Genomic DNA, 26876 nt, shown 5'->3' on the forward strand with positions numbered 1-26876 from the left:
ATTAGACTAAGGGTTGCTCATCCTTGTAGGTTTCGATCTGGAGCTCACTCACTTGTGCATGGATGTGTTTTCTAACGCATGCAGGTAGTGGACTGGATCACTCTCACCAGTTCAGGATTGAGTCTGGAGCATTCTCACCCATTAGGGATGGGTTTGGGATTCTTTAACCCAATTAAGTGGATCTCGCTCAACTGTGCAGGGATGAGTCTGGAACAATGTCACCGTTGCAAGGATGAGTCAGGAGCAGGTAATGGACTGGGAATTTCCTTTAGATTAATCCCCAGGCGCCTGACTGGATTGAGAAACTTTTCATAGCAGGGCTGTCACACATGGATGGTGGAGAGCGGCTCTGTGTTGGCCTTTTTCTGCCCTAGAAACAGTGGGGCAGAGTAGCATATAAGCACCACTGCTCCTCGCTGACCTCAGGTCCTTTATTTCTGTTCTTGTGAACACTGATTCAAAGCCTCATTCCCCCTTTTATCGGTAATTGAATATTTTAAACCAAACTCCAGCTTGCCACGGAACAATGTCCCCATCTAAAATGACAGGGTTCAAACCAGACATGACTGTACAAAACATGTCAGTAATGGACCCGCACGAGGTATGCATGGTATACCTCTAGGTTGATATAGTCATGCCTTCTGGAACATTGCCTGTGAGATCTTGCTAGTGGTCCCTGAATAATTTAAGGCCTCCCTGGCTCAAACCTTTCAAGATGGTCAGCATGTGGCCAAATAAGTAATTCATGCTAAAATGGATGACACCAATTACTTGGGGCAAGCTATTGCACTAATGCACCAGGCATAGCTACAATCCACAGGCTTATCAGGAGATATGCAGGCATCCACAATGGATATGCTTTTCTGTGCACCCCGTGTATTGGGTGAACAAGTTGACTCTGCCTTAGAATGCTTTAAGGAAAGTTGTGCCACGGCGCACTCCTTGGGCCTCCTGACCCTGCCAGACAGCTTCCATATCAGTTCTGGTCTTTTAAAGGCTATGTTAGAGGGTTTGTGTACAGTTAATGCCAGACTCCCCCGCCCCCTGGAGTCACACCGGTCCTTCCATGGTCAGTGAAAGGCAACTGGCATGCACTGTGCAGGTCACCAGGGGCATCAATAGTCCCAGTACCCCTTCTACGGAGGCATCAGCATCCAAGTCACTATAGTTTGCCCTTAGTGACACACAACTGCCTTGTGGGAGGTAGGATCCAACACTTTATACCAGAATCCCTGCCCATCATATTCGACAGATGGGTCCTTGACATCATTCAGCAGGGTTATGTCTTTTGGTTCTTTTCGGACCTGCCGAATCTTCCTCCCACACCAGAGTGGCTCTCACGGGAGCACCATCTAACTGCAAGAGGTGTGAGCTCTATTGCCCCAAGGAGCCATCTAGAGGGTTCCTGACTCCGGAATAGGGACTGGTTTTTACTCTCACTATTCCTTTGAGCCTATTTTAAATCTTCAACCTCGGAATGCCATCCAGAGGATAAAAAAAAATCTCACAATGGCCCAAGATTTATTTGGCCTGGATGGTAGCCTCAGACCTGCAGGACATGAACTTTTATGTACCCACCATATAGTCTCACAGACTTTGGCTGCAGTTCAAGGTTGGCCAAGAGTATGTTCAGTTGTCCATGCTCTCCACTTGCCTTACCAGTGCCGCTCAGATGTTCATGAAAGTGATGGTTGCCACTGCCCATCTTCAGAGGTTGGGTTACCTTTATTCCCTTCTCCCGACAGCTGGTTGTTTAAGGCTGGCTCGCCACAGTCCGCCATAGACCACCTCCAGACAATGGTGAACTTTCTGACACTGTTGGAGTTCCCAATCAACGAGTCAGTCACACCGTACTCCTGCGCAGGTACTTTTGTAGGAGCTGTCTTGGACTTGGTGAAGTTCAGGGCCTGTTATCTGTTGCAACGAGTTCAGGACATTTGGGACATGATCCCGATTTTTCAGCCTTGGTCTTGAATATTGGTGAGAGCTGCTCTGTGGCTTCTTGGCTTCTTAGCATTGTGCATCCTGCTTGTTCGCTCTGAGGTGTTGTATGAGGACTCTTCAGTGGGATCTGAAATGTCAGTGGGCCCAGCACAAAGGAGACTTGTATGATGTCATCCAGTTTTTGGAGGAGGCTGCAAAAGTTCTGCATTGGAGGCTGCTCGACTGCAACCTGACCAGCTACATACCCTTTCGCTTTCCCACACAGAGCTCATGGTGGTGCGTTCCTGTTGGATTGGGTAGGTCATCTTGGACCGGTGGAGATCAGAGGAATCTAGTCTCCAGCAGAACCCGTCTCCATTGAAATGTATTGGAGCTACGGGCCATTTGTCTGGCATTGAAGGCCTTCCTGTCGCCCATCAGGAGAGGCTGTTCCAGGTTCTAAGGACAACACCAACGCCATGTTGTACTGCAACAAGCAGGGCTGAGTGGAGTCCTGGAAACTGTGCCAGGAGGCGTTGTGACTTTGGTGATGGTTGGATCTTAAGGTCATATCCCAGATTGTGAACCCCCAGGTGGATCCTTGAACATTGGGGTGAATGAGCTCAGCCAGCGGCACCTTATGAACCATGAATGGCGGCTGTATCCTGAGGTGGCACAGAGTATCTTCCAACAATGGGGAGAACCCTTCTAGATCTCATTGCCACCGTTGGGAATGTGCATCGTCCAAAGAGTTGCACGTTGTAATTCTAGTGAAGGCTCTCCATGGATGATGCGTTTCGGCTGAAGTGGACCATGGCGATCCTGTATGCCTTCCTGGCCCTGCCTCGTCTACCTAGAGTTATGAAGAAACCCTGGAATTACCGTGCTCAAGTCATTCTGATGGCAATGGATTCGGCCAGGATGGTGTGGTACATGAACCTTTTGAGCATGTGTGTCTGCCCTCGGATCAGGGTACCACTTTCTGGGTATTCTGTTATAGTGGTAGGGTAGGGTTCTCCATCCAAACTTTCACAATCCACACCTCCATGTGTGGAGATTGAGCAGTGTCAGTTGACTGCATTTGATTTACGAACCAGTCACAGTTTTTTTACTGACTGCTAGGTGTCTTTCCACAAAGTCTGTTTACGCTGATTGCTGGGACAGATTTGTGGCCTGATGTTGAGTCCATAGGAAAGACCCTTTGCAAGCCTAATTGTTGAATATTTTGTTATTCGTTTAGTCTTAGGCTCAGCAAGGCTTTAGTAAAGGCACCGTTGAAGGTGCTTTTCCTTTTGGCTTTTATGTGTTCACCAGAACAACCATCATTGTTTAAATCACCTATTGAGATACTTTTTCTCAAAGGTTTGACATGCATCGGTGCAACTGCCTTTCAGCTCCTTTTTTCCAGTCAAACTGGTCACGAGGATGAGGGTGGATTTCTTTCCAAAAGTCTGGACTCCTTTTCACATTGCGCAATCTATCACCCTTCCAACTTTTTTTTGCCTGCCCTCAATAACAGGAGGAAATACTTAATCGGCTGGACCCCAAAAGGACCTTAAGCTTTACATTGGTCACATTAAACACCATTGGTTAGAGGATTAGCTTTTTGTGGGGTTCGCTGGGACAAAGAAGGATAAGGCAGTGCAGAAAAGGTCTCTTGTCAAGGCGGATAGCCCTTTGCATTAAAATCTACTGCAGATTGGCCAAAAGGCAGCCTCTAGAAAGAGCGTTCATTCGACTTGGGCTAATGCTGCCACCACTGCATTGGAGTGCCTGTTCTTGACATCTGTCAGGCCGCGACATGGGTGTCAGTGCACATGTTCATGAAGCACTTCAAATTTGGGTAGCCAGGTTTGATGGGAAAAGAATTTCACTTGTTCAATCCTGCAAGATGTTTTTGGTCTGAACTCACTCCTCAGACCCTCCACCTTGGAATGTAATGCTTTGGTATCTAGTCTAAAGGTAAGGAATCTGCAGTTAGAAGAATCCATCAGAAGAGAAATTTACTTACCCTCTATAATACTCTTTCTAGTAGATACCACACGTTCTTCATTGCCTTTCCTCCTCCCCATTGTCTGGAGTGGTCTCTCTTGCCATCTAAAAAGGGTCCCAAATTGGAGATCTGCACGCTGGTACCTCAAATTGTTTTTGACTTTGTGTCCAAGAGTGCGGAAGGTATCAAGGCATGATGGGAGCACTGCTATGAAAAGTGTCCAGATTAAGTCTGATGCCGGAGGAATTTTCTAGTTGTGAGGTATCTGCGGTTAGATAGAGTTACTGAAGATAAATAACTTTCTCCTCTGACCATAAATCTATTGTATGGGACATACTCACCCGTGAAGATTTAGATCTGGTGCCCTGTCATTTATACAGATAGTGAACTCTCTCTAATGCCTGTTCTTGATTTTGCAGGTATGGATCTAGAGCTCTCTCACCCTTCTATGGATTGGAATCTCTCAATTGTGCAGATATAGGTTTGGAACTGTTATCTGTGCATGTATGAGTCATGCTCTCGCCCAGCTGGATGGGTCTCGAGCACTCTCACCTATGCAGATGTGGGTCTGGGGTGCTGCACACTGTAAAAATGTAGGCCTTCTGCTCTACTACCCTTGTAAGCATCGACCTGGAGTACTCCTGTCTGGGCAGATATGGACCTAGAGCAGTGTCTCACCTCTGGGGTTGTCTTCTATACTCTTACTAGTGTAGGTATTGACTGTGGAGGCCTTTCTCATCTGGGAATGCATGCAATGATGCACTATACCCTATATAATTGAGCCTGGTTTGAAGTCAGTTCTGTGCGTGTGGTGGCCTGGAGCCATGTCACAGGCGCACTTATGGACCTGAAATTCATTTACACATAGACAGATGTGGACAGTTGTTCGACCTCTTCTTCAGGGATCCCATCCACTTCTGATGGTGTGAGACAGAAGCTCTTCTTTCTATTTCGATATGAGCCTAAAGCATTCTCTCACCTGTGCAGGTATTGTCCTGGAGCACTGTTACCTGTGCGTATATATGTTGTGCCTATGACAATTCAATGGCTATAGCACCTGTTCAGAGATGGGCCTACTGTGCTCCCTGTGTACTTTTTGTTTATGTTGGTAATGCCTGGAACTGTGCATTGTTTTGCTACTGTTGACATGTGTTCCCTTGTATTGCAGGCTGTGCTGGAGGACCGCATGAGACAAATCGAGCTTGAAATCCGTCCACTCTTCCTCGTCCCTGACACCAATGGCTTCATCGACCATCTGCCCAGCCTTAAGCAGCTGCTTGATTACAAGCACTACATCCTGGTCGTGCCCCTGATTGGTAAGCATAAAATGAGGAGTGGGGACGGTCTTAGGGGCCTTACGCTATCATTCGCCTGCGAGGTCAATCAGTTATATTTGGTACCTGGCAGTAGATGGATATGGACGTTTCCTGTGTCCTCTGAGACCCCGGTGCCCATCAATTAGCAGTAACCACACTCCTCAAATGAAAAGGACAGACATCACATCCTTGTTGTTATTCTCTGCTATGGTAAGCTAACGATTCGAGGTGAACTGACTGCTTCTGGGTGGGAAAGGGTGCCTACTGGCTCCCTCTTTATTTAATGTCTAAACGGTCTAGAACAGGCATTCGAGGGTGTTAAAGATGATTGTCCTTGTGATAGGAGTATCCTTGTTTCGTGTCTGCTGTATGTATACGAGGCAATGTTATGACCTGGAACTGAAATTTAACTGCTTAATGAGCTATCTGCTTTTCAAACATTCTGTGAGAAGAAATTTGAGGTAGAATGTTCAAATATCTAAAATCCTCATTGTCTGGCATACATATAAACCTGGAAGATCGTTTGAGTTCTTACTTGAAGTAATGCAGTCCTTTGACAAGTTTTATTATCTGGGTCCATGGTTCAGCTTAAAGGAACATGGGGTGCATAGGTACTAGAAAGTGCCCAGATCTTAAACAATGTTGTGTTAGGGGAATTAGGTTATAAATCGAGTCTGTAACCTTCCCCAGTGGGCGCCTGTGTATCTAGTTCACTTTGATTTGGAAGCTAAAACTGTTGTATACTGGAGCTATTGACCCTCTGCTGTTTTGGGGTAAACTATGGGGAAAACGTTTGTATTGCTCTGCCAGCATTCACAGGAAGAGCTCCTTAATTGTAATGGTGTGTGAGACTTGCATCGGTGGATCACATGCGTAAAATGTTCTTAATATATGTCTCAATTAATTTTTGGTTAAGCCAGCCTTTATAACCCAGGGAAGTGCTATTGGTTGGTCAAAAGGAAATTCTAATATACTATGCTAGTGGAAGAAGTAAAGTTATCTGCAAATCCTCACTCGGTCCCCCTTGTGGAAAGAGAAGAATAGCTGGAGCATATGACATCCGTGACTATGTGAAACCTCTTTATTAAGTTTGGGTTAGGCATTCTTCCACTGCCGAATTTGATATCCAGGTGATCTGAAGCAAACTCGTATGTTTTGCATTTGGAACCTGGGACAGTGTGACAATGAAATGAATTCCCCTTTTCCTGTTTATTTTACACTAGGTTAGGAAATTTGTTGCTTATCACTATCATAGAATTGGTAAATATAGGAACAAGGAAGGGTACTTTGTCGTTATGTAAAAAACAGATTCCATGCGTCCAATTTTGCAAAGTAAATTGCCTATTTAGGGCCTTTCATCGTTCAAGAAGTGTATCATGTTTAAAAGGAGGTTTTCGTGATGATTAAATAAAAAAAAATTCAATATGTATTTAAATTTTTGTGCGAAGTAAGATTTAAAGAGAAATTGAATCCATTACTTGAAGGTTTTATTTATCGCTCGTTTGCTATGCACATGCACTTTGATAATCATGTGAAAACTAAAAAGAAATTTTGGAGTTCGATCAATGTAATCTTTTTTTACTTTTTTCATTGCTTTGTCTGGTATTATTGTCTATACAGATGAATGTTTTATGCAACATTTTAATATTCCAAAATAAATATTATGATGATGTGTTTGTAACCGTCAAAATGACACCAAGGGTCTTTTTTGTAATGCTTTTTATTGGCATTTCATTGCAATGCTAAAAATCTCAAGAGATAAAAATACAAAAGCGTTGCTTAAACCTCCACAATTAGAGTGCAATTAATATCTTTAATTATTCCCACTCCTAAAGTATCCTGCATTGCAACTAAGCCATGACCCCACTGCAGTAGTACCCACAGTATTCCCAGCAAATCCCAAAAAGTCCTTCAGCTTCCCCCTCCCTGTGCCACAATATTGAATCAATTTTTTATACTTTTGGGGGAAATCACGCGCTTCATATATGGTGAGTTTGCGTAGCCAACAGCCTTCCAGCCAGTAGTCATACGTGACACTCTTTTACTCCAATTGTGTGCAATAGTGCTATTCGCCAGTGCTAGTCCCAATCCCAGTAGGGCTTTTTCCTCTTGGGCAAAATCCTCTTCTCAAAAGACCTTCATCAATGCCACCACCGGTTTATTGTTCACATGTTCACTCAAAAATTCTATTAAAAAAAACGCTATTCCCTCCCAAAAGGGGTGACTAAATCTGCATGACCAAACTGTAAGAAGAAAACGACCATCATGGATCTGGCAACTAAGGCAAGGAGGAAAGGCTCCCTGCACATTCGCCACCGGTGTTTGGAGTTATATGACATTCAGTGCAGTTGCTTAAATTGAATCTTTCTCTATCTAGCTGATGTGGCTACCCCTCTTGATTCCAAAAGGGCAGCTGTCCAAACCTTGTCTTCTGGTAGGATCAGGTAACTTGACCTATATTGAGAACATTGCCTACTTTAAGTAGGATATCCCAATCCCATCCTCCAAATCCCTGTAGTGCAAACACCAGAGGGAGCTAGTTGCCTACCCACAGAGAGGTCTCTCCTGTAAGCCTAGCCGCCCACTCCCATTTGTAAAAGGAATGTTTGCCATGCATCTGTTATCACTGTGGTGCTGGTGTGATATTAGTTGAGTGTTTTACCCATAGAGGTACACTATGGAACACTATAATTCTGCTGTATATACTGGACCATTTGCAGGCTGTGGAGCCATTCATTGATAACCAAGTGGGAGGCTTCCTAACATGAGGTGACCTTGGCCATGGCCAACCCCTCATCATAGGTAGAGAAATGGCATTTTCTCGTCGCTACTTGGAGTACACTAAGGTTTCTGATATGAGTGTTTCACAGACATTTTTCACGCACTATATTTGTTGCCCTTAGTAATTTTAAGAGTGTATTCCTTTAATTTAACCGAGTGCACACATATTAGAATGTTTTCAGCTGGATATTTATGCATTTTGTGGTTTTATTGACTCTATTATGGGTTTCTCTGGTGTGGCCGAAGTGTTTTTTAGAATATTTAGGGTTGTTATTAATTATGGTGAGATCACGTAGCTGGGGTTGGAGTTTTGCTCGAGGTATGACTATGTATACTGTGCACAGGGTTTTGGAGGATATTGCTCCTAGTTGGAGCCTATGCAGTTACTTTATTATGAGTCAATATGCACACATTTGTGGGGCTTGACAGCTAGTCACGCTGAAGTGTGTACAGTGCTTCCAAAAGAGACCAGCAAGGCATTTCAGTACAGCTTTTAGTCGGTGGTGTAGGAAATATTCTAGTTTCTATATGTAGGAGAGGTGATAATTTGCTAATTTCACATGTACCAAAAGCTGTATTTTTGTCCGAGACTATTGTGAGGCCTATTAAATTGTACTGGTGCCAAGACGTGATCGGTTCCCTATTCTATTTAGTGTTTTTCTTAATGATTTGTGCCTTGTTGGGATTGAGGATATTAAACTATTTGTTTCCTTTTTTGGGCTCAATTTGAAGAATTTTGGGATCTCGGTACAAGAGAGAGTAACTATGGAGCACTCTTTTTAGCTAATCAGTTCTAGAAAATAGATTTGACTTTTTGGGATGTTTTTAAGGGGCAGTGTTTGGGAGAGTGGTTTTCAGTCTGCCACGTGAAATACTTACTGTGGTTGGTCCCGAGGTTTGGCAGCTGCAGTCATTGGCCTCTACATACATCCCAGTGCTACCAGCCAAAATTGGGCCCGACGCTGCTTACAGCCCTTACTAAGCTCGCACGGAAACATAAAGCTCCTTGCAGTTATTGGTAAACATTCCTTCACCCTGGCAGTACGGACCATCTCCTGGGTGGTCTGACGCGGCCGCAAAAACTCTGAAGTGGTCAGATGTGCATCTGGCTGAGTTTCACTAACTCTCGGGACCCATGCAGAATTATCCCAACTGTTGTCAAGCTAACCTTGAAGGTGCCTGGCTGTTCGAGGGTCACTTCTTGCTCCTGGATGCTGTCACTTATCCTTTGTGCTCAAGGGGCCGAGAATCTATTGGGTGCTAGAAACATGCCCTTGTGTAAAGAAGGCAGGGACTGCGGCATAGGTGTGGGGAGGGTTTATATTATTAGCTGTTTACGATGCGTGCTGTCTTGAAACAACCCCAAGAACCAATCATTGTATGCCCCCCGTTCACAGTAAGGAGCTGTGCACTGCCCTTCACCACACTGCCCTTTCGAAGCCTCGAAAGGCTTTCTCCAACCCTGTCCTTTCACACATGTACTGCTCCCTACTCCACTGTCCCTTCGCCCGACTGGTCTGCAGGTGCCTCCTCACTATTCCTTCCATTACACTGTGCTCTCTTCTACCCATGTGTCTTCACTTAAACTTGCTTTGCTCTCGCCTCTCTGTATCTACAATAGCCTCACTTACCTCTGTGTTATTCACTTTTGTCCTAGCCGTGCTATGCCCCGCACGTTCCCTTCATCCAACCATGCCATAGGCCCTACTCCCAACAATGCTGTTCCTCCAACCTCCTCATTAATCCTGGACACTGTCTTTCAATTCTTTCCAGTCCACCCTCCCCTCAAGAACCATTTCTGCCCCCCACAAAGGTGTCCATTCAGCATTCCATGGAGTGCTGCCCGTCACTCACTTTCTGTAAAAGATTTGTCATTTCATCATAGTGTATTTCTGAGAAATGTGGTTTCAGGTAAATTTTCCATTGAACACAATTTCAATTTACAAAGTTAGGGTTCCCTATACTTTACATGGAAATTAAAGATTTTGTTTTGAAACATGTTTTTAATTAAAAGCCAGCACAGATTTTCTGTCTATAACCGCACATTTTGTGGTTGAGCAGACCTATTTGCAGGTGCCTTCATTGTAAATGTCCCTCCAGGTTCCTCCATGGAAGGTATCTCTTAAAGGAGACACGTTCACATGTCATTGGGACCACCATAGTGAAATGCTAATTCCAGCAAAGATTATGGCGATTTCAGCACCACACCTACCGTATGAGTATGTATGACAAAGATAGCCCAATGCTAGACCGCCATTCAAAGTGTGGCAGGCTTTCCAAAAGGTTAGTATTCTGCCTCTAACATGCAAAGAAAAATAGCCCCAGTGTGGAAGAAAACAATGCATCCGGCCATTTGTGGGGTACATTTCCAGTGCCAAGCATGGTTCCATCATCCAACATTGGCACTGGCCGAATTTCTGGTAGAGGTTCCCCCTCAAAGCGACTTCTGCCACAGCGGAGACAGGCTTTTTGATGAAAGACGTCTGCTTATATACTAACTCATTGCGCCAGAATTCCTACCACTAGTGTGGCAGATATTGTGCACCATAGTGACAGATGGAAATTCAAAGTCAGCCTATTGGAGTGCATTGCGAAAAAGCATTGCTCGTACTTTTAATGCCGTAGTGGAGAGATTTCTGTGGCGCAATCAGGAAACCAATGTGGGGTCTGGCGCTATGGAACCCAGTGAAAGGCTCTTTATCTCTCCTTGCTACAAGCTTGATGCATTAGTTGCTAGAACGTTTTTCCACCATTTTCTTCAGCATTCCGTTCATATCTGAATCCCCCTGCATGCAGATTCGCCAAAATATCCCAGTTTTCTGTTTATAGGAGAAATAGGTTTATTTGTAAGGCACAAAGAGCTTAGACTTCGTGTTTAGTATGTGATATTTATTTTTTTCTTGAAGTCTGCCCTTTGAGAATTCTATATTTTATTGACTATCTTGAATTATCTTCAGTTTGGCATTGTTCCTCTCAGAACAGGAAACACGGGTGACTTTAGGGAGCCCTTTAGGAATTGGCACAATATGAGACTGTTTGGGTTTCGGAATTAAAAGTCCATAAATGTCGGGATGGTAGCTGGGAACCTGGGACGCTGCAGTCAGTTTGCTTACCATCTAACAGTGCCCTGTAATATCTCTTGGCTCATGGTTGTTTGTTGGAGTTGCGAGAGAGGCAAAAATAATTGACATTGTAAAACTAACTGGTCTTGGTTTATTTTTCTTGTGCCTTTGGGGTACTGGGACCTCAGAGTCCTGGATCTGGCTCTTAGAATTGGCCGAGTGCTGTGTGATCAAGCTAATTTGGTGCCCTTGAAGTCCTGAAGTTCTGCTTTCTTCAGGGTCAAGGTTTGAGAGCCTCAAATTACAATATCTTTGGATCTGTGTTGATGGCTGACAGGTCATGGGCACCGGGGTTTCGGTTCTCTAGAGGACCTCAACGCTATAGAGGGCAGAGTTCGAAGGATGTGACGACAGTTTTTTCTGGGCCCTATCATAACACACCCAGTGATGTGCATCTGCTTCATATACAGGGCACAAGTCCTAAAAAAAGAAGTAGGGGGACTCTCCAACTTGGGTAGGATAACAGGAAGTGACATCACGGCGAGGGGCATTGCAGGAATTAAATGACAGAAAGTGACATCACTGCGTGCAACCGGTTCCTTCACCCAAGGTTTGACAAACTAACTCTGCCGCCAGCCTACCCCACCAGGCATAATATTCCATGTGCAGCACATTTCCATGTAGATGTGATTGCTTTAGCTGCCTGGTGGTCAACACATTTGATGGAAAGGTCTGTTTTTGTCTAGTCCTAGTTTTGACTTAAAGTAGCATACAGGGTTATGCACCTCCTGCAAAGCACACCATGTAACATGCAGATGGCAGATTTTATTTTATGTAGATAGGTAAGTAGGTTACTGCTTTGAACAAAGAGATCCTTTTATTACATGCAGTTGCATTGTAATCCTTCTAATATAGCAGTGAGCTATGAAGAATATGTGACTCCTACACTCAGTAACCGTCACTGTCTTATGTAACACATCTTGTACAATGATTTACAAACTTGTGTGATTTATTGACAATATAATATGTATGTTTGCTGTAAAGTGATCTGGCACCCTACATTTGGATGAATAGCGCTGTAAACCAAATAAAAAATACTGGTATTTAAATTATTATTTTCCACTGGGACAGAGTAACGCATCTGACATCCTTCCAGTGCATGAATATCTATTATGTATCGGAGTCTGAACAACGTCAAAATCGTGCCCCTCTTATACGCCTTTAAAGTGATAACAAGCTGCTGCTTTTGCTCCCCTTCCTCTGCATTTACATCTAGGTGGGAAGCTACAGGCAGCCCCCAGCCTGGATACTCGGTCAAAGAAGGCCAAATGGGCCCTTAAGTTTGGCCTTCGTTATGACCCTGCTGGAGTCTCAAATAAGAAAGCCCCCTTCCCTTTCTGCACGTTGCTCCTCGAAAGGAAAGCTGATAACGAGCAGGCGCTGCTGAATGAATCCCTGTGTCCTAAACTTTCACCGGGACGAGTTCATCATATTTTGGAGTGGGGCTCAACTTCTTGGCGGAGTGGACGGCGTCCACCCTGTAAAAAGAGTGGATGGACGCCGTCCACCCACGTGTACCCCCGACTGGAGCCCTATCTATATACATATTCATGGTTGTCAAACTAGTATCTGGAGCCCATTGACCACCAAGGAGTGAAAGATCCCAGCCTGATGGAAACAAGGCAGAGCATGTATGGCTGGATCTGATAGTTCCCCCAATTTTAACAAAAAATTAACACTCTTAGGCGGGTAAATAATCTAGTCTAGCAGAGTTACTACTTCAGGCTCTTACTAGCATCACAGCCTCTTGGACAGGGTAAAATGAAAGTCCCTGAGCAAGTCGCTGGCTCCTCAAGCTAGGGTTTCTTCTTTTGCACAGAGCAGCATTTTCTCTAGCACACTAGGCTCGGCTATAAGAGCCACTGTATACATATCTGATAAATACATACAATCTTTGCAGTCTGACCACTTTGGCAAGCTTGGACAAACTGGTTTTGATTTGAAATGGAATAGGTATGCTAGCTTGACAGTTCGAAACCAAATCTATATTTGGGCTGTCAATCTTTTTCCCTGCTTCATGTGCAGTGTGGAGGATCTGGCCAATTTTAGTGTTTGAAACTGTCCTTTTTCCACACTCACCCAGGGCCTTGGATACTGTTACTTGCAGATGGTAGTTTCATTTACTCTTCACAGCGAAATCTATCGTGGTGAGTTCTTTGGGGTGCAGATGCATCATAAGACAATGGCTAGAGAGTTAATGATGAGTAAAAAGCTAGACATATGTGTTTTTATTACTGAATAGTCTTCAAAGTTACATTAGTAACATTGAGCAGCGGTTAGAGTACTCATCTATTTGTGAATGTTTGGTTTGGGCTTCTGGGGTCTTATTGTTAGCTAACTTGTCATTTTCAGTGTACTCTTCTTGCCTTTTCTTCTTTACATCTTTGGACATTTTGCAGTAATTAATGAACTGGATGGATTGGCGAAAGGTCAAGAGACAGATTACCGTGCTGCAGGCCACGCCCGTCTGCTGCAGGAGAAGGCAAAGAAGGCTGTGGAATTCCTGGAGCAGCGCTTTGAGGCCAGAGACTCCTATCTGAGGGCACTGACTAGCCGTGGCAATGAGCTTGAGTCCATCTCATTTCGCAGTGAGGACACCACTGGACAGAAGGTACGGCCTCAGCAAGAACGGGACTCCATTGCTGCACTTGGAGAGGGATGGGGATGCAGAACAAGGTCCTTTTTATTAATTAAATAAGGTGCACCACCAGTAATGTATTCGGGAGGAGGCACACCAGCAATACATTATGTTACTGGCATAAGTTGGGGTTGCACTGTCATAGTGGAAGAGGCAAGGCACTAACACTGCCTGTTGTGAGAAAGAAGTGAAGCGGCAATCCTTTTTAGGCCGACACCTACCAGAGGTTTGTTAAAGAGAGTTGGCCTAACGGCTAGGGCGCTCGACCTCGGACCTGGGGATCTGGGTTCGAGTCTCGGTAACGACGCTAAAACCTCCTGTGATTCTGGGCAAATCACTTAATCTCCCCGTGCCTAAAAAATGTAACTAACTGGAAAAATATGTAAAGCGCTCTGATACCTGATTCGGTTCGGGTCTAGTTCGCGCTATATAAAACTCTGCAAAAAAAAAAATACATCTATGGGGCATTCGGAAAGCTTCCCTGGCATTCAGTTCATTGCTTACCATTGGCTTTGTGGTTTGCAACTCGCATTTGATTGCTATCTGTTTGGTGGTTTTGTTTCCGACTGTCTAGCTTGAGTTCATCCCGCTCATGGGGCATAGTGCTTGCTTTCTGTCACCAGGCCTTTAAATTTTTATCTTGTCATATTTGCTGTGCCCTCCAAAGACAGAAGTCATATGTTAGGCTCTGCCTTACATGCAAATTTGCTGTTTACTTTTCCTGCTGTGAATGGGAAGGCCTTTTCTAGCACACAGCATTTTAATTTCAGTAAATGAACTGAGCAGATATTTCAGAATATATCAGAATTAGGAAAGAACAAATGAAACACATTTTTTTGTAATTCTGAAGTGTGGTGGAAGCAAACATTTTAATACAATTAAAAAAATCAATATAGTAGGGGATGACATATCCACACATTATTATTTGTGTGCTGTATACCTTTATCAGTGAAATTCTTTGCAAATGTAGTTCTCATTTCAATTGAAAATGTGTTGTCTGTGATTGCAGTGAGCTACCACACCATGCATACTCCGCTTTACGCCACTCTACACCACTCCATGTCACTCCAAGTCACTGCACTCGACGCCACTACACTCTAAGCGTTTCTACTCTGCACAACTATACTCTATGCCAATGCACCACTCCAGGCAACTCTTCAACACTGCACTTAATGCCACTGCACTATATGCCAATACACCCTAAGCCACTATAATCTACTCAACACCACTACACTATACACCACTACACTCTACAACACTCTACCCTGCTCCGTACCACTATACGCCCCTTCACTCATTTCTGAAACAATCTACTCTATGCCACTGCACTCTTCACCACCCTACCCTACATCACTGCAGTTTACGCTGCGCCGCTTCACACCACTGCACTCCACACCACTCTTCTCTACACCACTGCACTCTACGCCAATGCACTCTACTCATAACCAAGTCACTCTGTGCCAATCTACTCTGCACCACTGCACTCTACGTCACTATACTCTACATCACTACGTCACTGCACTCTATGCCACTCTACTCCCTTCTACTCTATTCTACTCTGCATTCTACACTACTCTACTGTCTCCCACTCTACCTTACTGCAGTCTACGCCACTCTACACCACTGCTCTCAATGACACTCTACTCTCCAACACTGCACTCCGCTATAGCTCTACACCACTCTAGTCTACACCACTGCACTCTATTCCACTGCATGTTATGTCACTACACTCTGCTCTGCACCATTCTACTCTACACCACTCTCCTCAGCAGCACTCAACTTTATGCCACTACAGCATGCACAACTCTACTTTACGCCACTGCACTCTATGCCATTCTACTCTGCACCTCTCTAAGACACTGCACTGTACTCTACACCATGCAATGCCACTGCACTCTAGGCCACTCTACTCTACACCTCTGCATCATTGCACTCCATACCATTGTTTTCTACACCACTGAACTCTAAGCTTCTCTACTCATCACTGCACCACTCTAATCTATGCCACTACCTTCTATGACACTGCATTATATGACACTGCACTCCACACCCCTCTACTCTGCACTACTCATCCACACCAATGCACTCTAAAACGCTCTATTCTGCTCAACTCCATGACACTCCACTTCACAACTCTCTATGTCCATCCCCTCCACACAGTACCACTATACCCCACCCCACACAATACCTTTCTACTTTGCACCACTCCATGCCTCTCTAATGTACTCAGCACCACTCTAATCTGTCAATGCACTCTACACCACTCCACTCTTAACCATTGAACTTTTTGCCACTGCACCTTGCATCACTCCAGTCTAGGCCACTCCACTCTGCACCGCTCCACTCCACTCAGTGCCACTCTACTCTATACCACTACACTCTACTCTGTAGCACTCCACCCCTCTCTACTCTGCACCACTCTATGCTGTGCTGATGCAAACTACATCTCTCTACTCTGCACCGCTGCACTCTACACACTGCACTCTAAGCCACTCCACTGTACTCTGCACCACTCCTCTCTGTAACTCTACTCTGCAACACAGCACTCTATGCCACACCACTGCACTCGGAACCACTCTAATGTACTCTGCACCACTGCATACCACGCTATGCCACTGCACTCTATCCTGCACCACTAGATTCTGTGCCACATAACTGTACTCTAAACCATTCTACACCACTGCACTCTACTGTGTGTCACTCTACTATGCTTTACTACGCTTATGCTCTACGTCACTACACGCTATGCTGCACCGCTGCACTCTACTCTGCACCACTCTAGTCTATGCCATTGCACTCTGACACTCTACTCTAAACCACTGCACTCTACGCCAGTGCACTGTAAACCACTCTACTCAAAACAAATGCACTTACAGCACTGTATTCTAAGCCACTGTACTCCACACCATTGCACTCTACACCACTCTATTCTGCATCACTGTGCTCTGTGCCTCTTCTCTCAACGTCACTCTACTCTATGCCAATGCACTATACACCGCTCTGCTCTACACAACTGCAATCTGTGACATTCAACTCATCACCACTGCGCTCTGCCACTGCACTCTACTTTATGTCACTCTTCTGGTGATATGCCAATGCACTCTACACAGCTACACTTAACGCCACTCTGCTCTGCATGACTCCACTCTACACCACAGTACTCTATGCCACTCTACTCTGCAGTACTCGACTCTGCTCTGCACAATCTACGCCACTGCACTCTTTTTGCTTCTCTACTCTTCTCTGAACTGTCACTGTACTCTATGCCACTGTACTCTACTCTGCAGCACTCTAATCTACACAACTGCATTGTACAATGCTGCACTGTATGTATCCCGCTGCACTCCATGCCACTCTACTCTGCACCACTCTATTCTGCACCATACTCTGTACCATTCCACTCTGCGCTAATGAACTCCACACCACTCTACTTCACACCACTCTACGCAAGTGGACTACTCCAGTCCACTGTACTGGATGCCACGATACGCGACACCACTCTGTGCCTCTTCACTACCCAGCACTCAACAGCACTCCATGCCACTATACCCCACTCAGCACAATGTATTTCCACTCTATGCCGCCCCACATCCCTGCAGTGTACACCATTCTACTCTACACCACTGCACTCTTCGCCACTGCACTCTACACAACTCCAGTCTAGGCCCCTTCGCTCTACCCTACACCACTCCACTGAATGCCACTGCACTGTAATCCACTACACTCTACTCTGCACTACTCCACTCTGTGCCTCTCTACTCTATTTTGCACCACTCTACTCTGTCCCTCTGCACTGTTTGCCACTGCACTCTACAACATTCTACTCTAGGCCACTGAACTCTAAGCACTGCACTCAACCCCAATACACTCTACGTTAATGCACTCTACTCTGTACCACTCTGCGCCACTACACTATGTCACTCTATTCTTTGCCACTGTATGCTACCCTGCACCACTCCATTCTACGCAACTTCAGTCTACGCTGCACCACTCTACGCTACTGCACCCTACTCCACTCTGCACCACTCCACTATAATCCACTCTACGCTGCACAACTGCACTCTACTCTGCAAGACTCTACTTTGTACCACTGCACTGTATGGCACTCTACTTCATTCTATGCCATGACACTATGCCCCTCTACTCCACTCTGCCCCTTTACTCTACCCTGCCTCTCTACATCACTCCTCTCTACGACACTCCACTCTTTGCCATGCCACGAGGCTCCACACTACTTCACACCACACTCCTCTACGCTGCAAATGCTGAACAGCAGCCACGCTGGTGTACAACATGGCTAAACTACATATTGGTGCATGGCGAGACCTTTTGGCTCCGCCAATGCTTGTTCTGTAAAGTAGACTAAGTTGGACCACCAGTACTGGAGGTAGAATTATGTGTGAATCAACATTTCTATCTTGGGTGGAGCGACAGTGGTGGAATATGAGAGTTGTCACCTGGAGGGTAGGGGAGTACCTCCATTGTGTCTCCTTTTGTGTTCCCAATCTTCTGTACATGATGTATGAGACTTTACAGTTTGAAAGTGGACCTTTTCATTGCAGGGAAACAATGATGATCTGATTCTCTCCTGCTGCCTGCACTACTGCCAGGATCGGGCCAAAGACTTCATGCCGGCCAAGAAAGGTACTGGTGAAGAGCACCCTAACTTCAAGGGGAAACTCTGCTCTTTTCTACTCTAATACTTCAGGCTATGCTCAACTTTTTTACTGCACTTTTCTGTCCTGCTGCACCCCGTTTCTCCTCCCGTACCCGGACACACACTGCTGAACCATACCTCAACATGTGATGCATCTACCACAACTGTGCATCAGCCCCACAGATACCAAGACTACAAGTGCCATATCGATGGTTGTCTTCAACATTGAACATAACTAGAAAGTCCCATCACCTCCACAGTTATTCACTGGCAGCTCCTCCGCCGAGCGTCGCCTCACTGCTCATAGAGCAATTAAAAGGGTAAAAAGAAAATGATAATAACAAGGTTATTATCGTTCTATTTTTGGTTGCTGCAGGCTGGGTTAGGGCAGGGCGGGGGCTCAGGGTGGGAGGGGGAGAGGACTGTGCACTCTAAGTGCCAATGACTGATTGGCCGGATGAAAACGACCGGCTAAGCAGCCATGCGCACTTTGCATATTGCCCAGCAGGATGTAATGGCTGATCCACGGCTCTCAGTCCAATCACTGCATTGCAGCATTGTGATTGGCTCAGGGGAGCCTGTGTGCCAGGTGCTTCCTGCAGCTTCTTCCGGAGCAGAGAAGTGGAGGGGAAATGTAGCAGTCGGAAAAGGTAAGTGTTTGTTTGTTTTTATATTCCTCCCCATCCCGTTCCCTACCAGCCGCCACTGCGGTTATTTGGAAGATGTTCAGTGCTGTGCGATAATTCTAACAGGCTAAATTACTTGCATTAAATCACTTGATTGTGCCATTTCTCCACATCAACACACAGTCCTGGTATTGAAACAGAATTCGGAATATTTACTAGCAATACTGTGCAATATAGGCTATGGTACACAAGCTGAGACGCATCTTCTCCCTACACAGACATATATCTTTCCAGAAAGCCCTTTGTATATAACTATAGTTTGTGGCTCTGAGCTTACTCGAAGAACTTTTCAGTCACTACTCTCGACATCCCACTCCAGGTTGAACACATTCTCAGGCCTCTTCCTGAAAGGCCAAAGAATGTGACATTTTCTGTCTCCTGTGCACGGACACCTAGCAACAGATGGCAGCTCGCACCTCATCACTCTTGCATAGCATCTCATACTTTGGCATTCACTGCAGCACCAAAACCTAGCCCACCAAAATTATTACTCTAAACTGAACTCTCACATTGTCCCCTGCCATCAGGCCTGAACTCTACCTGCCACCAGGCCTGAACTCTACCTGCCACATCCCAGCCCTAATTCGCATAATCCTCCTGCATAGGCCCCGTCACCACAAAACCAGTGGCCTACCAATTGGCAAACACATTGTTGTTAGTACCACGTTTCTACATTTTCACCTGAGGCTTGTCAAACTCCTACAACTGTATTTCCATTAGGCCGGTGGCGGTGAACTTCGCTCCGTTTGCGGAGTTTTCCGCGGAGCTCTCGGAGTGCAGAAACTCCGCTTCGCAATGTGCGGCGGAGTTTTCCCCCTGATCGAGAGCGAACTGCCGCTCGGGTAGAATTTCTGCCACCGGCGGAACTTCACGGGGATATCTTGTAACTTCACGGAGTTCCGCGTAGCAAAAATCCGCAAACTACGACCAAGCCTAATTCCATTACAAGAGCATTTTCGAATTACACCTTGTATGTATAACATACTCTGCATATTTTGCTTCGACATTCGCTAATCAATTTAGGCAACCTCTTTGGAACTCATTGTGCAGTCTCACTGACCAAGCTCCAACACATATTAAGATCGCTTAATACAAGTGTTGCTGCCCAAAACGTGGTAGTCAGCAACCGCTAAAAGGTCACATCAGTGGCTGGTACATTCTTTACTAATACTAATAACATAACCTTCTTTATCATGGCATATTTACTGAATTGATTGAGAGCATAAAATAACACCTCGTGTTTGTGGAAACCTGGCACACTTTGAAGGGGATTTTGTTTTACGTAAATGCCTATTTAATGGCATATTTTATGATAGTCAATTACACTGAGACAATTGAGGTTGTGGTCTTCATGTTTCTAGCTTCTTTTCATTTTTACCTTATAAATTGAGAGCAAGTGATTAGATAGACAGCACATCCTTACATACAGAAGAAGCTGAATAGTGACTTTAAGCCCCCAGGTTGACCTTGTTATGCAATAGGACACAGTTTTTGTTTTGACCAACAATATTGGAATGCACCTTACCCTGAACAGTAGGGTGTGCACTTTATTTTTAAAAATGTTTTATTTGTTTATTGGTAGCTTTTAACAAGTTAGTACAAGCCCCTCGCAGGGAGCATACGCAAACAGATGTATCACAATAGCTGTATAAGCCGTTACCATTATATAACATAATCCCCCTAGACCATTAAATCCTCTTCCCCACCTCCCACTACCCCTGGCACTCAGCTAATCTTGTGTTCTATTATATCACATTATAATCAACAGAAACCTACCCACAATATCATTGATATACTGACTGCTTTATCGACGCGGGCCAGATGGCCTGGTCGCCCCCCTGCTCCTCTACGCCTGCCACTGCTGCCCTGCTTACCTGCCGAGAGCCTTCGCCGACGCCGCCAGCAGCGCCCCAGCCGCCGCTGGGCCGCTCGCTCTGCCGGACCCGTTCCCGCGCCTCCTGCCTGCGGCCCCCGCCCCCCCCGCCACACGATTGGTTAACCCCTTCCCGCCTCCCGGCGGACCCGCCCTCCCTGCTCCCCTCTTATGACGCCCCCTCAGCGACCGCGCAGCGGACGCGCGCAGCGGGAGCACCGATTGAGCGCCGAAGGTGCGCCAAAGGTAAGCCCGTCTGCGCCCGTCCGCGCCTGGACCGCGCCCAGTGCCAGGACCCCTGGCCCCCACCGACAGAAGACGACCCGACGGACATACGACGCCGCCACCCTCAACGCACTCAACGCCGGCCGAACCCCTGGATGCTACCGAGCCACCCCGAGACGCACCCACGGACCCTTCATCTGCCAGTCCTGCAAGTTCTCCTGCACCCGGACCTGCACTGCACCAGCACCCACCAAGCCGAACTCCAGCAGCAGCCACCTGAAGTGCATCCTGCTCAACACCCGCTCCGTCCACAGACACGCCGTCGAGCTCTGGAACCTGCTCGACACCACAGACCCAGACGTCGCCTTCCTCACGGAAACCTGGATGAACGCCTCCTCAGCACCCGACATCGCCATCGCCATCCCGGACGGCTACAAGATCATCCGGAGAGACCGCGTCAACAACACAGGAGGAGGCATCGCCATCATCCACAGGAACACCATCCGCATCACGACCAACACCGACGACACCATCGCACCCGCTGAACACCTGCACTTCCAGATCCACGTCAACCCCAAGACCACCCTCAGAGGCACCCTCATCTACAGACCCCCGGGACCACGCACACAATTCAGCGAGGACATCGCCGACTTCATCAGCCCGCTCGCCCTCCCCTCAGCCGACTACGTCCTCCTCGGGGACCTCAACTTCCACCTGGAGAACAACGACGACCGCAACACCACCACCGTGCTGGAAAACCTCGCAAACCTGGGACTCAAGCAACTGGTGACCACCCCCACCCACCTCGCCGGACACACACTCGACGCCGTCTTCTCATCAAGCAAAGACATCGCCTTCAGCCACGCCACAGGACTCCACTGGACGGACCACAGCTGCGTCCACTTCACCTTCAGAAGAACGACGACCCACCACCACCAGCAACAGGTTGCCCGAAGAAGCTGGAACAAGATTACAGCCGACCAGCTCGCCGCTTCCCTGAGTCAGCACCCTCCCGCCAGCTCAGCGAACCCCAGCCAGGCCGCCGACAACCTCACGAAGTGGATCAGCAACTGCGCGGACGAACTCGCCCCTCTGAGGACCCCGCCCAGCAGACCCGGCAGCAAGAGAGCCCCATGGTTCACCGACGAACTCAAGAGCTCCAAGAAGAACTGCCGAGCCCTCGAAAAGGCCTGGAGAAGGGAACCAACACCGGACAACATGACCACCCTCAAGCTGGCCACCCGGAAGCACCACCAACTGATCCGCGCCACCAAGAAAACTGCATTCAAGGACCGACTGGACAACAACGCACACAACTGCAAGGAACTCTTCAACATCGTGAAAGAGCTCTCCAACCCCAACGCAGGAAACAACGACATCACCCCATCGCAAGACCTCTGCAACTCCCTCGCCTCCTACTTCCACAACAAGATCGCGGACATACACAACAGCTTCAGCAGTCAACCATCGCACACAACGACCGCAGCAACGCCACCCACCACCAACCTCCGCGCCTGGACTCCGATCAGCACCGATGACATCGTCCGCATGATGAACTCCATCCACTCCGGATCTCCGACCGACCCCTGCCCTCACCACGTCTTCAACAAGGCCGACACTGTCATCGCACCCCACCTGCGGGACATCATCAACACCTCCTTCGACACCGCCACCTTCCCGGAGAGCTGGAAGCACGCCGAACTCAGCGCTCTACTAAAGAAACCAACAGCGGACCCCACCGAACTCAAGAACTACCGCCCCATCTCGCTCCTCCCGTTTCCAGCCAAAGTCATCGAGAAGACCGTCAACAAACAGCTGGCCGCCTTCCTCGAGACGAACGGATCCCTCGACCCTTCACAGTCTGGCTTCCGAGCCAACCACAGCACCGAGACCGCCCTCATCGCTGCCACCGATGACATCCGAGCCCTGATGGACAACGGAGAAACAGCGGCCCTCATCCTCCTAGACCTCTCCGCCGCATTCGACACGGTCTGCCACCGCACCCTAGTGCAACGCCTCAGCAACGTCGGAATTCAAGAGAAGGCACTGGAATGGATCGTCTCCTTCCTCGACGGAAGAACACAGAGAGTCTGTCTACCACCGTACAAGTCAGAGGCCACCGAAGTCATCTGCGGCGTCCCTCAAGGATCCTCGCTGAGCCCCACCCTCTTCAACGTCTACATGAGCCCCCTCGCGCCCATCGCACGCCAACACAACCTGAACATCATCTCCTACGCCGACGACACCCAGCTGATCCTCTCACTGACCAACGACCCCGCCGCTTCCAGAGCCAACCTTCACGAAGGGATGAAAGCTGTAGCCGAATGGATGACGACCAGCCGCCTGAAACTGAACTCAGACAAGACGGAAGTCCTCATCCTGGGCTCCTCGCCCTCCGCCTGGGACGACTCCTGGTGGCCCCCCGCCCTGGGCTCCGCACCCACACCGACAGACCACGCACGCAACCTGGGCTTCATCCTGGACTCCTCCCTCTCCATGACCAGGCAAGTCAACGCCGTCTCCTCGTCATGCTTCAACATCCTGCGCATGCTACGAAAGATCTTCCGGTGGATCCCCACCGAGACCAGGAAGACGGTCACCCAGGCCCTCGTCACCAGCCGACTGGACTACGGCAACGCCCTCTACGCAGGAACCACCGCCAAGCTCCAGAAGAGACTCCAGCGGATCCAGAACGCCTCAGCCAGACTCATCCTCGACATCCCCCGACGCAGCCACATCTCCGGACATCTGAGAGACCTGCACTGGCTCCCCGTCAACAAAAGAATCACCTTCCGTCTCCTCACCCACGCACACAAAGCCCTACACGACCAAGGCCCGAGCTACCTCAACAACCGCATCAACTTCTACGCTCCCAAACGCCACCTCCGATCAGCCAGTCACGCCCTCGCCGCCGTACCCCGCATCCGAAGATCGACAACAGGAGGAAGGTCCTTCTCCCACCTGGCCGCCAAGACCTGGAACTCCCTCCCGACCGACCTGCGCCTGACCCAAGACCCAAGACCACCTTTCCTTCAGGAAGAAGCTCAAGACCTGGCTGTTCGAGCAGTAGCAGCACCCCCCCCCCCCCCCCCCCCCAAGCGCCTTGAGACCCTCCGGGTAAGTAGTGCGCTATATAAATGTCCATGATTGATTGATTGATTGATGGTGCTGCCCATTATAATTCGGGTTTGTTCAACAGATACTCTGTTAATGGGACCCAGAAGTCTTTAGGTCGCGATGCTTCTGGCAGTTCCTCAGCATATACATTCAGCTGGTCTCTACAATATAACAACTTTCTGAGCCAAACCTTCAGTGTCGGTGAGGTTTTGGCCCCCCAGCATTTAGCAACAGCCCTTTTTGCAAACAATGTGGAGATGGCTACCAGCCTAGGATTGCATGGCTTAAGTGGCTGGGCCATCCAAGCAGACATACCTCAGGCGTGCACCGCACATCCTCCAGCACTACATCATCCACTACCTACATAACATTCCCCCAAAAGGACTGTATGTGCGCAGAACCCAAAGCTAAATTCAAAAAGTGTGCATTATCTTGACCACATCTCAAGCAGCAAGCGTCTTCTCTCAAGCCAAATTTGTGCAGTTGTGCCGGTGTGTAGTAGAGTTGATGCAAGTATTTGAAATGATTGATGCGGAGATTGCAAAATGTCCAAGCTTCAGCTGGTATTGGGACCCCAAGGGTCTTATTCCATTTATTATAGGAGGGACTATCAGCGGGGTCCAACCCCCTCAGGGATGCATTATATAATCGTGTTATCAGCCCTGTGCGGGAGTCGTTTGTTAGCACTGCCTGTAATGCACGTAGCGTTCTTGGCTCGGAGGGGTATTCTGGATAGTGCGCACGTATAGATTGTCTCACCCGTACATATGTGACGCCCGGCATCAGATTATGTTCCCGGCCTTTCTGTAAGTCTGAGAGTGGGCGAAACTCTCCCTGCTGGTAGAGGTCTCCAAGCTCCGTGATCCCCACCTGTTTTAGAGTGTGCAATGGAACCGGCTTCCGTGCTGCAGAGATATGCGGATGTGCCGAGAGTGGCAGCTCTGGGGCGTATATGTAATCCAATTTTGCCCTACGTGCCAGTATTCTCCTTGCCCATGCCGTGCATTGTATTGGATTAATTTCATCCTGTGGTCCGCCTTGCCCACCCAGTGCGCACAAATAATAAAGCTTGATGTCGGGGGCCTCAAATCCTCCGCCCTCAAATGGCTGTACTAAGACCTCCCAGCTGCAGTGTGGCTTCTTGCTGACCCAAACAAAGGTCAGAGCTGACGGTAGGGTCTGAAAGAGCGCAATATTCAGACGTATTGGTATATTTATAAATAGGTATAATATTTTAGGGAGTGTTGTCATTTTGATTACTGCTATGCGATCCGCTAATGAAAGCGGCAGCTTAGCCCACCTGGTTGTCTGGTCTGTAATTTTGGTTATAGTGCGACCATAATGTGTGGTGATTACCACCTCGGGGTCCCTATGTAACCACACCCCCAGGTACCGAACCGGATCTGTGGTCCATGCAAGCGGAAAATCGAGGTCTATCTGTCGTGTACCTGCCGTTAGCGGAAACACCGTAGATTTTGCCCAATTTATACCCAGACCCGAGTGCCCCTCAAACCTAACGTATTCGCTGAGCAATTCCAATAAGTGTATTGCCGGTTTGCGGATGTATAGAATCATATCGTCCACGTATAGCGGCACTATCGAAGGACATGGTCGGAACTGCAATGCCGCTCAAGCATGTCGTTGTCGAAGTATGCAGGCCAGTGGCTCCAGTGCGAGTGCAAAAAGTATGGGAGACAGAGGGCAGCCCTGCCTAGTGCCCCTGTGTATCAGGAAGGCTTCTGGCACCACTCCATTCACTCGTTCATGCGCCTGTGGTGCACAGTACAAGAGACGTATCCATTTAAGAAAGAAGGGAGGCAAACCCATTCGTAACAGCACAGTAAACATGTATTCCCAGTTGATCGAATGCCTTAGCAACATCTAGTAATACCACCACAGCCTGAAAATCTCATTCAAAGTAATGTAGTGTGGAGAGCACCGTGCGCAAGTTGTGCATAGTTGATCATGCTGGCACACACCCTCATTGGTCCAGTAGCACGAGATTGGGCACCAACAGCTGCAGCCTATCTGCTACTATTTTTGCTAGTATTTTGGCGTCTATATTGATCATTAAGAGTGGTCTATAAGAGTCACATATGTCCGCATCTTTTCCAGGCTTGAGGAGCATAACTATTAGTACCTCTCTAAGTGTGGGCGGAAGAGTACCAGTCTCATACGCCTCCGCAAACACCTCGAGCAATCTTGGCGCCAAGACATCCGCATATGCCTTATAAAACTCGCTCTGGAGCACGTCAAGATCTGTGGCCTTGCCTGTTGGGAGAGCCAGTATAGCAAGTTTGACATCTTCCTCGTCAAATGGCTGTATAAGAAATTCTCTCTGACGATTTGATAGCCACCCCAGCGCTATGTCTTCCAAATATAAATTAATCTTCTCCTCTCGTGTCTGCACCCGCCTTGCATATAAATCCGTGTAGAAGTCAAGCACTATGTTACTAATCTCTAGTGTGGTGTAATGTGCCTCGCCTTCCTTGTCCCGCATTGCAGTGATGTGTATTTGACATCGGGGTGTTGCCAACCTCTGCGC

General features: G+C 47.6%; 1 protein-coding gene across 4 annotated transcripts in view; it reads left to right on the plus strand.

Annotated features, from left to right (window-relative positions):
• Window positions 1-26876, plus strand: part of SMG6 (SMG6 nonsense mediated mRNA decay factor) — a 1202478-nt gene that overhangs the window by 1144728 nt on the left and 30874 nt on the right. For all 4 annotated transcript variants that reach the window (XM_078680136.1, XM_078680134.1, XM_078680133.1 and 1 more), the window contains exons 16-18: window positions 5085-5232; window positions 13535-13746; window positions 18336-18417. In XM_078680136.1, the coding sequence (XP_078536262.1) occupies window positions 5085-5232; window positions 13535-13746; window positions 18336-18417 (442 nt within the window). The remainder of the gene's footprint in view (window positions 1-5084; window positions 5233-13534; window positions 13747-18335; window positions 18418-26876) is intronic.

Source organism: Lissotriton helveticus, chromosome 3_1 (genome assembly GCF_964261635.1).
Source record: "Lissotriton helveticus chromosome 3_1, aLisHel1.1, whole genome shotgun sequence".
NCBI classification, from domain to species: Eukaryota; Metazoa; Chordata; class Amphibia; order Caudata; family Salamandridae; genus Lissotriton; species Lissotriton helveticus.